Source organism: Chionomys nivalis, chromosome 1, assembly GCF_950005125.1.
Source record: "Chionomys nivalis chromosome 1, mChiNiv1.1, whole genome shotgun sequence".
Taxonomy (NCBI): domain Eukaryota; kingdom Metazoa; phylum Chordata; class Mammalia; order Rodentia; family Cricetidae; genus Chionomys; species Chionomys nivalis.
The window spans coordinates 171730251-171744310 of NC_080086.1; the positions used below are offsets into that span (position 1 = coordinate 171730251).

Here is a 14060-nt window from a genome sequence, read left to right on the forward strand (position 1 = left end):
AACACTCAACCACTCTCCTTCAAAGGAAAGTTTTCAGATTACTAAACTCTACAGTGCTTTAAAATAAGAAACTATACTATATTTTTAAAATGTCACTGAGATTAAACAAGATACACTAAACGAGAGTACAAGTTATATATGTATTGCATACTATTTTTCCAACGGCCTTAAGAAACCTATAGGAATGGATTTCTCCCAGTTACATTTTAACTGCAACGGCAGGTTCCTTCCACTCCAAATCAGCATCTGATTAAAGTCACTATCCCACCAGATCAACTCTAAAGAAATGCTTTCTTCCTTAACGTGCCCATACAAAACAGGTAACTCAAATGGGATTTGGGATTTCCAAGTCTTGTGCCTACACCAGAAGTTTAAAGGAAGGGCAGCCAACCTAATCTGTAAGTAGTCTCCCTCAAGAAAAACGCCATTCGCAGTAGTGGAACGCCACCAACTCTTTAACCTAGACCCAGAAAAATGTGAAGTAGCTTCGGAGTCAAAGAAGACTTAGCCAAAACAAAAAGCAAACAAAAACAGAGGTTCTGGTACCTACGGCCACATGGCAACTTCAACTGAAGGTTGATGTTGATCTAGCTCACCCTCAAATTAAAAGCTGGGTTCCAACATCAATCGGGGATGTGGCCATGTAGCAGGCATCACCAGGCCACAACCGGCCAGATGAGACCACAGGTCAGCAGCCTGCGCTGGGTCACGGCTACAATGTCTCATTGGCAACCCTTGACCTGGTGAGTAGGAGGGCAGGTTGGCAGTCTAGGAAGATTCTTCTACAGGCAGCTTCACTTTGAGAGTTCTGCCTGAGAAGCTACCTCTGGAAAAATATGAGGAATTGTAAAAATATAAATGGGGGAGGGGGATCATTGTTCAGTGCACTCCCGAGATGCAGTCATTTTATTTGTATAGCAACAGAAAAATACATCGGTTCCCTGTTTTGCTCGTGAAGCCCTTTCTGCTGAACGGGCAGTTCCCTAAGGCGAGCAGCACGCCCCCAGACCTGCCCTCCTTCTCTAGCTTCCCCCGAACTTCCAGCCCCCACAGCAAAGACACCCCTCTGCCAGCCCTCCAAGTTCCTGCCAGGATGCAGATGGACTCCCTAACTTCTCCCACCGCCCAGGCAGAGCTAAGCACTTTTAATGCGGGCTCCGGAACTCCGGGGCTGCACGGGCCGAGGCGCCCTGGAAGAGCCCGGCCACCTCTGACGGCGGGGGCGGCTCGCAGGCCCGCACGCCCGCTGGACCCCGAGCTCCGCTCCATCTCAACTCCCTCGCCGCCGCCCCGAGCTCGCTCCCCGGGCCCTCACCCCAGCCTCGGCCCGCCAGGCCGGAGCTCTCGGCCGCCGCGCCGAGACGTTCCGTTCCGGAGGCCGCGCGTCCCCCTCACAGGCCCAGCCTGGGCCTCTCGGCTCCGCTGCCCTCCGCCGCACGCTCGGACCGACCGCGCTCCCGCCGAGCAGCGCCGACAGCTCGAGCGCGGGGCCCCGCACTTACTCGGGAAGGTAGGTGGAGGAGAAGGAGCTCCACTTGTGCAGCGCGTAGGGCAGAAGCCGGCACTCGGGCGCCGCAACAACAGCCCCGCCAGCCGCCATCTTGTCAGCACCGTAGCGGCCGCCACCGACCGCCGGCCCCGCCAGGAGGAGGGCGGGGACGTGGCCTGCTCTTAAAGGGGCCGCACCGCGAACCCAAACGCGCTGGGCGGGGACTGGCTGGTCGGCGGCTGCTTCCTCCGGTTTCCCACGAGGTCCTTTCCTAGCTGACCCTCCCGAGAAAGCTTTCCCGCGAGGCTGGAAGAGGAGTGGCAATGAGGACTTTTCTTACAAGCCGCAGGTAAAGACAAAGACAAGAACATTTTTCGGGGGGGGGGGGGGAATCTTAGTTATAGAACAGGAAGGGAAAATGAGATCCGCTTTGGAAAGAGAATACCTTTGGAAACCACTACCCTAGCCTGATTATAAATCCTTTAAGGAAACAGTGGTGAAGAGAATTGAAGTGCAATAATAATGTATGGTCTTTGTCTCTGGACTTGTCCTGAGGTTAAAAAAAAAAAAAATGTCCTTGTCACCGTGTTCCAGGGTCAGATGGAGGCAAGAAAAGGAAAAACTAGTGCGTTCTGCTTACAGTCTCTAATGTAATGTCTACACTGTAAACATTTCTTGTGAGCCCTCTCCTACTAATAACATTCTTGTGGCGTCGTTTTTGTTTTTTTCCAGAAACATTAAACCACGTACCAGGAGAACGTTCTTAGAGTTGGGAAGCTGTACATCATCAGTTGTCTCACTTGGTAGGTCTGCTTGCTTTTGATTTTAACATAAATTTAGCCCAAACATTTGGCAAGAGAGAAATGCTTGAGAAAAGACCGTGTCCTCTTCAGAAGCAATAGTGAGCACACCGCCGCCCCGGCTTCCCCCCAATACACACACTGTTCAGAAAGCCAGAAGGACATCATCCCAGCGTCTTATCACAAAAGGAACACCTGGTCTGAATATGTGGCAAAGATAGATAATGCTCCCATCTGGAGCGCGAATTCTAATCAGTATTAATAATAGAAACCCGGAGTCAGATACCGGGGTTAATGCTGAAGATCGGAGAAGCAGAGCAGTCAGCCACTAGAGAGTTCTTACCTCTACCAATGTTCAGACTGAATCGGTGATCCTGTCTCTACTAACCTTAAGACTGCATCCATCTCTATGAATCCTCAGACTGCTCTTAGCTCCTGTCTCCTCCCGCCTTATATTCCTCTCTCTGCCCAGCCATATCCCTTCTTGTCTCCACCTTTCTAGTGCTGGGATTAAAGGCATGTGACCCCACCCCCACCCCCAAGTACTGGGATTAAAGGTATGAACCACCACCGCCCCACTCTTTCTCTTTTAGACTGGATCAATTTTGTGCAGCCCAGGCTGGGCCTTGAACTCACAGAGATCCATCTGCCTCTGTCTCCCAGGTGCTGGGATTAAAGATGTGTCTGCCATCTATGGCTAACTAGTGACTTAGGTCTGCACTCTGATCTTCAGGTAAGCTTTATTTGTAAGATTACAAACAAAATATCACTACACCCATGTAGTAGCTGTTTGTCAGAGTATAAATATTTATTTCCTTGCTTAGCCACTGACATTACCAAAAAAAGTGTGTCACTCCTTGCCTAAGAGGTTGCACTCCTGAAAGCTTGGATGGTGTCATCATGTCAAGCTGAGAGTGAAAAAACTCAAGCAAAGAGTTTCTCAATCAATGATCCAGTGAACCAGTGCCCTCTTTGTTTATGACCGTTAACCTGCCCATCGGCCCTCTCCACTTCTTTGTTGGATTCATTTTACTTTTGTCAGGCAAAAGGGCCAGTTAAAGAAACCCACCCTGGCCCTGAAACCAGAGTCAGTGAAAGAAACCCACCCTGGCCCTGAAACCAGAGTCAGTGAAAGAAATACTTTAGTCCTGAACCCAGAACCAAAGAAAGGCACCCTGACTCTGAAAACAGAGCTAAAGAAACACACTTGGACCCTAGAATCAGAGCCAGTGAAAGAAATATGCCCTCACCCTGAAATTAGAGCCAGAAGGTTAAAAAAAAGGCCAGTGTAAGAAATATACTTTGACCCTGAAACCAGAACCAAATCTGCCTCTGAACAACTAAGATGAAAATCAGCCAATCCCTGTGCAGGGAAATGAACCAATCACTGAGCAGAAAACCAACAAATCCCTGAGCAGCGATCTAATCAATCTGAGCTCAAAGGACTGAAATCTGACCAATTCCCATCCTGAGACTCTTCTCCCTGGAAAACCTCTGCCCCTACGAAGCCCTATATAAGCCCTGCACCTGATCAGTTTGCTGCTGCCCTTTTTCCACCCTGGCAGAGGCAGCCATTCTCCTGGATTCTTTCCTCCCAATTAAGCTCTTGAATGGGGTTTAGGTGAAGACCTTTCGCACCTTGCCCTACACCAGCAGAGTTGTTACAGTTGGGGGGCATCAGAGCTGAACTTTAACAGCTTCACTGGGGAAGCCCTCTCCTGCCCAAGCAGAGCTGTTACGTTGGGGAAACCTTTCCCTAGAGCAAGACCGCAAACTGCGTGTTTGCTGTGGTATTCCTTGGCTCCCGATTGCCAGAACACTTTTCCATCTGAGCTGTAACACTCAGTATTCCCGGGCCCCTAATTTCCAGAATACTCATCCATCTGAGCTGTAACACTTAGTATGCCTTGGTTCTCGACTGCCAGGATCCATTTCCCTCTGAGCTTCAATGCTTACAATTTCTGTAGTGGTCTTTACTAGGAAAGCATTAGAAATGTCAGCTAGGCCCCAAGTATAATCAGTCTTTAAGATTCCTGTGCTTTACGGGTGAGACTTTGTTAGGAAAGGGTACAATCCCGGAGGTATTCAGTTAGAGAACTGCCTGGGATCGAGGGAATCAGCTACAAAGAGATTTTCATGGTGGGAAAGTTGTCTCTAAAAGGGAGATGAGATAGGGATTCACTCCAGTTATTTTGAGGCCCCACAGTTTGCTAATGCCTTTCCTTACCTCAATCTTAATAAGTCCTTTCTTATTTTTCCAGGCATAGAATTGTATAGTTCCTGATCAAACTTTGTGAAAAAAGAGGTCTAAACCAATTCTTTTTTATCAAGATTGTAATTTAATTACATTTCTCCCTTCCCTTTCCTCCCTTCAAGCTTCCCATATGCTCGCCTTCAAATCTATGGCTTCTCTTTTCACTAATTGTTATTACATGCATGTATGTACTTGTATATAAATATTTATTCCTAACTATAGCCTGTATGTATGTTACCTGTGTGTATGTCTTCAGGGCTGACCATTTCTCACTGGACAACCAATTGGTGTGCTCTTCCCTAGGGAGGGCCACCTCTCCGGCTTCCAGCTTGACTCGGCTGCTCCTTGTTCTTCACACAGCTTTGAGACCCCTTGGGCTTCCTTTCCCCCATCTTCCCCCACCCCCTGGCCGTTTTAAACCAATTCTTCTTGTGGGCGCATGAAGTGGAAGTTGTTACAATTGCTGCTTTCACAGCAGAATCTGACTACCTCGACCTGACCGGGTTGGACTCTGCAGAGGACCTCTTGCCTCTGCTTCTCTTGAGGACTGAGATTGCCATGCCCAGCTCTTCTGTGACTTTGTATCCTCTTCCACTGTAAATGGCTTAACAAGAGGCCCAGCATGTGCTCAGGCTCTCTCTTTCTCTGCTTTCCTTCAACCCCCTTCCTCCTCTGCACTCGATTACGGTCATACTAGTCAAGCATTCCAAATTGCTGCTTACATGGCAGGCATCCTCTCTATCTCAAAGACGCGGGCTATTCCTGGCCTCCCCATGCCATATTTTATCTGGCTGACTCTGCTTGCTCTTCAGATCATTTGATCTTGGAAAAATGTTTCCTCATCACCTATTTTAAGATTACTTGACATTTTCTACATTTCCCTTAACATCCTGAGTTCCCCCTCCTTAGCTTACCAATCATCACAATATGTTTCTGTTTCTTTTGTATTTCTCTGTCCTGTCGAAGATAACTCCCATTGCAGTAGGAGCCATAGATGCCGCAGCTATGTGCTGTAGTCTCCATGTATTGTGGTCACATAAACAGTAGATGCTCAGTAAGTGTTACTGGAGAATGAATCAATGGTGCTAAAAGAGAGTTTCAATCAGAGGCAAATGGACTGCAAAGGAAACAGAGTGTCAAAACACTGCAAATATGTGTCCCTTAGCTATGACTGCCAAGCACAGTATAAAGAACTAGGGGATCACAGATTTCACAAATGATGGAAAATTTAAAGGAACCCTATGCTAATAGAAATACAAACAGATGTATTGACACAAAACTTGTAGAAATGTGAAAATTGGAGACGCCAGAAATTGCAGACTCTGCAGAGGAACCCTAGAAGCTAGACTTCTAGGGGTTCATCTTTACCTCCTTCTGCCTCTGAGGCATGAGTTTAGGTGTGGGGGTTGTTTGAAGAGATGCACATGGAAGGCCTGGGTATTGACAGCAGCCAGACAGTTACCCTGTATCATTGTGTTTCACAGATGGGGCCTGTCACACCGTCATGGAGCATAAGGATCATCAGGTTTCGGAGGACAGCAGTGCTATGGTAACACACAGTGTTAGTGCCCCAGTCTTCTTACCCCCCAGAGGCCTCTGCAGTATGTTTCTCAAATGCTTCTCCCTGGGGGCAGCTGATTATGATATTAGGATTTTGCCAGCCACTCTCTCTTTCTCTCTCACTGCAAGAAAGACTTGCTGGGGGAAGCTATGATACCCTACATGGTGATCAGAGGAGCCAGACAAGGCCGACTTCATGAAACTAGCATTCTCTGTTTGGCCAACACGTATAAGTCGTCTGGATAATTTTTAGTATCTGCTAAATACTTAAAAGAGAATAATCCAGAGAAATTATTAGATTGGCCAGATTCCCTAAGAAGATAATATTTGTGCTAATGTCTATATAATGAGGAAGAGCCAACCACTACAAAAGACTGACTTGAACCAGGCAGTAGTGATATATGCCTTTAATACTAACACTCAGGAGACAGAGGCAAGTCAGTCTCTGTGAATTCCAGGCCAGTTGAATTACAGGGCAGCCAGAGCTGTTATATAGAAAAACCCTGACATGAAAAACAAACAAAGTCCAGGCAAAGCATGGATTGGTGACTGCTGCAATGCTTTATTCCAGGAGACCAGCTGCTCAGTGAAACATGCAGACCCTCTGTGGGTCAAAAGCCCATCCTGTTGATCATACCGCAATTCTTCCCAAATGAGTTGATAATCGGGAATAATTTCAACAAACTATGAAGTACTTTCAAAAATCAAATGTTGCCAAGTAGTAGTAATAAAGGCCACAAGAGAGGCAAAGCATAAACAAACACGGCTGAACCTGTTTTCCTGCAAAGGAACATCCCACTTGGCTGAGGGCAAAAGGCATTTGCTTATAGTCCAGGGTGGGATTTCACAGTTATGCGTGGTAAGTTATACACTGCCATGACAAAATACTTGAGACAGGGTAATTTAAAAAGGAAAGAAATTTATTGCTCATAGTTCCAGAGGCTGGCAGTTCAAGATCAAAAAGCCAACAGGTTCAGTGTCTACTGAGGGCTGTCTTTCTGCTCCTAAGGTGGCTTATGTCCTCGAGGGGAGATGTGTTAAGGCAGGACATACAGTGAAAGAGGAGAAAGGAGCCTATTATTTCCTTCCCACCTTTCTATGAGAGGAATGAGCCCTTTTTTTTTAAATTTAATTTTATTTTTTGAGACAAGGTTTCTCTGTAGCTTTGGAGCCTGTCCCAGAACTAGCTCTAGCAGGCCAGGCTGGCCTCAAACTCACAGAGATTCGCCTGTGCTGGGATTAAAGGCGTGCACCTCCATCACCCAGCTACTGATCCCACTTTTGAAAGTAAAGCCCTCTATACTTACTGATCTCCTAAAAGTCCCATCTCTTAATTGGGGGTTACGTTTCAACATGAATGTTAGAGGGGTTATAATATTCAAATCATAGCAAAAGATTAAAACATACTTGAAATAGACCGGAATATACTCATTGCTCTACATGGGCGATTAAAATAAGCCCAAGTGTAGCGAGTCTTTCTCTGTACTGCCAGCTCCCGAATAACTGCATGGAGAATTATTAATTATAGAAACTTGGCCTTTAGCCTAGGCTTGTCTCAACTAGCTCTTATAATTTAAATTACCCCATTTATATTAATCTACATTTTGCCATGTGGCCTTACCTCTCTTCCATCTTGTACCTCCATGTCTGGCTAGTGAGACCATCTTTCTTTTTCCCAGAGTCCTCTCTGTCCCCAGAAGTCCCACCTAATCTCTTTCTGCCTAGTTATTGGCCATTCAGCTCTTTATTAAACCAATCACCATGACACATCTCCACAGTGTACAAATATCCTACAACACAATAATTCATTAGTTAAGGAAAACAATCTTGACAGAGAGGCCCATGAGGTTCTTGCTTTAGCTCACCAAGGACACTCGGAGTTCATGGTCTCTAACAGATTTTGATAATTAGAACAGGTGACACATGACAAATTATTCAATTTGCTGTCTTCTAAGCAAGCTCTGACGTAAATGAAAAATGTCCTTTTACAGTGGTATTCAACATATGAGAACACTAATCCCGAAGTATGTTAGCTGCTGTGGCACCTAAGACATTTATACAACTGAGCTGTTTGCAGATGTGCATCTAGAACCCAACCCCTGATTTTTCTTCTGCATTTCATGAGAAATGTGTGTCATATATACATGACATATATATATACACTTATCTATTTATGTTATTATTCTTCAAATTCTCTATGATAGGCATATGCTAGATACTCAAGAAACGTGTCTCAGTCAGCGGTGGTGGCGCACACCTTTAATCCCAGCACTCGGGAGTCAGAGGCAAGCAGATCTCTGTGAGTTCAAGACCAGCCTGGTCTACAAGAGCTAGTTCCAGGACAGGCTCCAAAGCTACAGAGAAACCCTGTCACTGAAAAAGAAAGAGAGAGAGAGAGAGAGAGAGAGAGAGAGATAGAATTAAAGGCATAAGGTTGTCAGTCCCCACTTGGCAGGATCCAGCATCACTGAGGAGTCAAGCCTCCAGGTGCACCCGTGAGCTATCATTTAGATTAAGGTTAGCTTCTGGGAATGTCTGTGAGAAATCATTTTGATTAGGTTGGTTGATATGGGAAGACTATTCCCTAGGAGGGGGATTCTAAACTATAGAAAACGAATAGAGCAGGCGGGGTGCTCACATTCCTGGTTCTCTGTTGTCTAACTGTGGATGCAGTATGAGCAGCTACCTCAGGATCATGCTGTCTTCCGTACCTGTGATCTATGAGCTAGAATAAGCCCTTTCTCCCGAGCTGCTTTTGTCAGTATGCTATTTTATCTTAGCATCAGGAAAAGAAACTAAGATAGAAAATTGGTATCAGGAATGGGGTAATTGCTATGATAAACCTTACCACATGGCTCTTAAGCCTTTGGAATTGATTTACAGGAAGAATGTCGAAGAGTTTGGCACTCGGGACTAGAAAAGCCCTGGAAGGCTAGAAACAGAGCTTAAAGGGGCTTTGAAATACAAGAGTGTGGAAAAAATACAGAAAGTGGAGACCCAGCTCCAGGAATTGAGCTAAGGACCATTTGTGTGATATTTTGGCTAAGACCTCTAGCTTTGTTTTGTCTTTATCCTGAGAACTTGAATGAAGTTGAATTTAAAGCTAATAGACTAATTGTTTAGCAGAGGAAGCTAAGTTAGGAGAACATTCAGGCTAGTGGTAAGGAAACTGTAATTATTAAGTAGAGCAGCACCACGGAAGAGAGTCCTCCTGCACCGCACTTGGAGGATTAGAAAGGCACACCAGAGCGAGAGCCCACCCATCAGTGGCTCCATAGCATGAGGGTCTAAATTTGTTTGAAAGGAGAGCCTAGACATAAGTGTTCTCTGCTCAGACACAATCACCTAAGGATGTGTTCCATCAAGGCCAGCCCAGAAAGCATATGAATACTGCTATGGCTACATCACGAGCTGGCAACAGAATCTGGCAGCATCATCCACAGGGCACTGGTATGGAAGTCATTAAAAATGAAAACTTAGAAGCAGTCGTGGAGTCCTGACCTGGGGTATCAGAGAGCCACTGAGGCCAGGAAATGTGTGGCGGAGGCACAGTACCTACAAGGAGGCCATGAAAGGCCAGTGCATGAAGCTGTAAAGGTGACACCCAGCTTGCTGGGGTGGCGAGGGGGCATTAGAGATGCGAGAACCATGGGGTGTTTGCCAAGGAGAACTGACAGCCAGTGAGCCAGCCTGGGAGAGAGGCTATGCGTGCCACAGGCAGCAGAGCTGGAGTGGGGCCATCCGGGCCATTTGGAGCCCAGACGATTCTATTACAAGCCTCAGATGCTACACACAAAGATGTGGGATTTGGTGTTTGCCCTCCTGGATTTTGGTCTCACTTTGATCCAATCATCCCTATGCCCCTATTTGTCCTTTTTGGAATGGAAATGTTTCCTCTATGCCATTTTGCGTTGAAAGTATGTAACTTGTTTTTTTATTTTATAGGAACTCAGTTAAGAGACTTACAGCTGTTATTGGCTGTGGCAGCAGTTCTCAACCTGTGAGGGGACAAACAACTCTTTCAGAGGGTCACCTGGCAGATATCCTGCATATCCGATATTTACATCATAATTCATAACAGCAAAATTACAAACATGAAGTAGCAATGGATCAACCCTTTGCTTTATAAGATGGTTATGAGGCTGTGGGGATAAGGGAGTCAGGTCCTTCAGAACAGGAATTATAGATGGTTATGAACCACTGTATGGATTCTGGGAACTGAATCTGGGTTCTCTGCAAGAGCGATAAGTGTTTTTATGAGCTATCTCTCCGGCTGCAGAAGACCCTTTTCAACTGTAAGCGAGACCATTCCCCGGGTAGGAATTCTGAAGTGGATAAAGTGAACTGAGAGCCAACATTCACCGTCTTTTGCTTTCTGACTCTGGGTCTAGTGTGTCCAGCTGTCTCAGTTCCTTTGCCATGGATGGACTGTACCCTTTCGGTATGAGCTGAAATAAATCCCTTTTCCCTTGTGTTGCTTTTGTTATGGTTTTGTGTTTTGTTGTTGTTGTTGTTGTTTAGCTGGTTGTTTGGTTTTGTTTGTTTGTTTGTTTTTATCACAGCAACAGTAAAAGAAACTAAGATGTTAAAGAAAGTCCCCAGGGAGACTGGAACCATGAACTCACCCCCACTGAACATTTCTTGAATACTAGGAGCTTCCTTTACTATCTCAGCTCTCACAACAGCCCAGCAAGTACTGAGATACTTGGATATCAAGAATCACCAAACTCAGCTGGGCAGTGGTGGCACATGTCTTTCATCTCAGCACTCAGGAGGCAGAGGCAGGTGGATCTCTATGAGTTTGAGACCAGCCTGATCTATAAGAGCTAGTTCCAGGACAGGCTCTAAAGTTACAGAGAAGCCCTGTCTTGAGAAACAAATACAAAAAACAAAACAAGGCACCAAGCTCCTATTATGTGCCCTCTCTGTTGTTTAAAAAAAAAAAAAAAAAAAAAAAAAAAAAAAAAATCCCATGTGTATGCATCCTTACCATCGCTCCAGGACTCAGGATTCACAGAGCTAAGAGGAGGAATCTCTGATATATTCCTAAGACTAACAGTTATGATGCCAGGCTGTGGTGGCTCATGCCTGTGATCCCAGCACTCTGAAGGCCGGGGCAGGTGTTCAAGGCCAGCCTGGTCTACAGTGTGAGTTCCAGAACAGCCAGAGCTGTTCACGGAGGAACCCTGTCTCCAACCACCACTACCCCCCCCACACACACACACGCAAGAAAGAAAGAAACAAAAAAACCTAACAGTTATGAAGTCTTTATTTTTTTTCCAGTGCTGGGGAGGGTCATACTAGACAAACCCTTTCTACCACAGCTGCGCTCCTTAGCCCTTAAATCATGTCTTTAAGCCAAATGCTGTCAAAAAAAGAACAAAAGAAATGCAAAAAAGACAAATGTGATTTTCTTGTTGTTGTTGAGTAAAGCGGGTAGTTAGTTTGGAGTTGTTTCTTAAGCCAAAGGCATTTCAGCCCTTTGCCCAGCAGGGCCTTTGGCCAAGTCTCTAGTGAACCTAGACGTGGGCTTCAGGTGTGAAGTTCAGGTCTGTCTTCTCCCAGGAGGTGGCAGCAGCAGCAGCAGCCGCGGCCCAGGTAGTGTCAGCTGCCGGGGAGATAGGGCAGAATGCATCTGCTCTCCCATTGGCATTCAAGCCTAGAAATTCCTGGTTCCAGAGACCACTTTATCCCTTCCTTGGTTTGCTGAGTTTGTTTGGGGCCTGGCACTGGGAGTGCAGGAGCTGGCAGAGAGTCCTCTTTCTAAGTGCCTAGCTTTCTCTGTAAACATTTTGGTCTAGGCTGTGACCTTGAAGCATGTGGGAAGGAGGCTGAGAAAGTCTCTAGCCAACAGGAAAAGGGCTTCAAAAAGAAACAACCAGTAACTGAAACTCACAGCCAGACGAGCAGAACCCTGGAGGGCACCACGCAGAGAATAAAGTAGATACCTGACCTGGGCCACCAGCCTGCTGACCTTGACCTTGAACCTGCCAGAGCTGCTGTTCTTACCAACCTTTTGTGGACTACCGTGATCTTCTAGCTCCTGCTGATTTTGAACTGGCAGGGGGTGAGCCTGTACAACTGTGCATGCACGCATGGCTGACTGCTAGAGGCCCACCTCGGTCCACTTTGTGTCTTTGGACAGGTTCTCTCAGTGACGTGGAGCTCACTGCAACCCATAGGGTCCTTCCTGTCCCCACCTTTCCAGTGCTTGGGTTGAAAGAGCACACTGCCACTCTCGGCTTTTTTCCACGGCCACTGGGGATTGAATTCAGTTCCTCATGCTCCAGCAGCCAGCACTTCTACCCAACCAAGCCATAGCCTCGGTCCTCATTTTTAGATTTCACTTTTAGTATTTGGATGAAGTAGGACTGCCCTTCACCCTTGCAGCATTTAAACACATCTTAGACACAACAAAGCACTGCTTGGTTCCAAGTTAATCCCAGCTGAGCACATATCCTGGTTTGGCAGACATTGTCAGCTGCATAGGAGGTGGGCAGAAGTCCCAGGAAATGTCTGGATACCACACAGCTATGGAGGGACTGTCAACTGCTGGAGATTGCTTTGCAAATTACCACATCCAAATGAAGCCGACAAAACGATATTTCAAAAAAGCAATTAACGCTGATTCCTAGTGTATTTGGAACCAAATGGCCTCGGGGGCTGGGGACAGGGTGAGACTGCCTCAGAAAAACTGTAGCCCCAGCCTTCCTGGTTGACATGTCCAAGGGTAAGGAGCTTTGACGTCAGACTTTTTCTGTGCTCTCCTCCCCGACCCATACCTGCTTTGTGAAAACCAGGCATAACTAGTTCCTCTCGTTTCCTCTCTTTCGTCCAGTTGGCTCTAATTCCCTTGTTTTATTAAACTTCCATCCATTCATTGAAGTAAGCATTTACCCATCCTCTCCTGTGTACCACGTACAGAGAGTATATCTGGCTTATAAAGAGTCTGTTCAGAAACGGTTGGTATTAAAAAAAAAAAAATACAGTAGGAGTGGTAATATTGGAGATGGCAACAGTCTTGTTTCTGTAATGTCATAGGCCAAAGGTCATATTTCCTGATGATGGGTATCGACAGAATAGAGCAGAACCATCTAGAAATAAGACCATAGTTCCATAGAAGTTGGCCCCCAAGAGTCTGTCACGACAACTCTTTTTAGACAAAAGGCGTCATATTGAAATCCCTTCTCCAAGTGGAGCATTGACTCCAGAAAGCCAATGTCGGCGTCAGTGGGGACACATACAGGGAAGCAGAAGCTGGGGGTGGCTGTGACAGGAACATTGTTTGTCACAATAACTACAGACAGCTAGCTCTACATTAGAGAGGAGAACCCAGAGGGCAACTCAGAGGGCAAGGGGACACAGGGATGTCCAGGATGACACAGAATGTCCTAGACAGTGGCACACAGCAAAGGGGAAGTAACCTGTGTCTCCTGGTTCTACGACATCCCAGATCAATCGGAATTAAATCGACATCCAAGGTCAAAAAGATAGTAGATGTCCTTGGAATCGAGTAGAATCATCTCGTGCCTTAGGGTAGCTTGCAGGAGTTTGTTCTCTCCTACTTTGTGGGTCCTGAGGATTGAACACAGGTCACCAAGCTTGCCAGCAAACACCTTTACTCAATGAGTCCTCTTGCCAGCCCTCAAATGCAAAGTTTTGTAGAAGACTTTATCGTGTTGATAATTTTTTAAATTATTTTGTAGGTTCATGTGTTCGTGTGCTCTTGAGTGCTGGGGGGAGGGGATGGGGCAGTGCTTGTTGCTAAGTTCCTTTACCTGCTGAGCCATCTTGCTAGTCCCTGAAAATTATGATTCATATTCTTACATATTTATGGATAATTCTCTAGTCGTCTTCCCAGGTCTACAACCAACCTAAAGCGATGGCATATACCAAATACACAAGACAAAGGTTCAGAACCTCTGACCTCTGGCTTCATTTTCTCCAACTTGAGTTG

At 46.1% G+C, this 14060-nt stretch overlaps 1 protein-coding gene and 1 long non-coding RNA gene across 4 annotated transcripts in view; one reads left to right on the plus strand and one right to left on the minus strand.

The window, feature by feature from the left end:
* Mkln1 (muskelin 1) overlaps nucleotides 1–1657 on the minus strand; it is a 122668-nt gene extending 121011 nt beyond the window's left edge. The window contains exon 1 of one of the 2 annotated variants that reach the window (XM_057762666.1): nucleotides 1503–1657. In XM_057762666.1, the coding sequence (XP_057618649.1) occupies nucleotides 1503–1600 (98 nt within the window). In that variant the 5' untranslated portion in view covers nucleotides 1601–1657. The remainder of the gene's footprint in view (nucleotides 1–1502) is intronic. The other variant, XM_057762674.1, reaches the window with a different exon arrangement.
* Nucleotides 1658–1682: 25 nt separating this feature from the next.
* LOC130870154 (uncharacterized) lies at nucleotides 1683–10559 on the plus strand. 2 transcript variants are annotated; one of them, XR_009056696.1, is made up of 5 exons: nucleotides 1683–1838; nucleotides 2222–2292; nucleotides 2953–3022; nucleotides 6028–6104; nucleotides 10049–10559. It is a non-coding gene; the product is annotated as an uncharacterized LOC130870154 (long non-coding RNA). The 2 variants fall into 2 exon arrangements; XR_009056695.1 differs by having other exon boundaries at nucleotides 6028–6092.
* Nucleotides 10560–14060: the final 3501 nt, after the last annotated feature.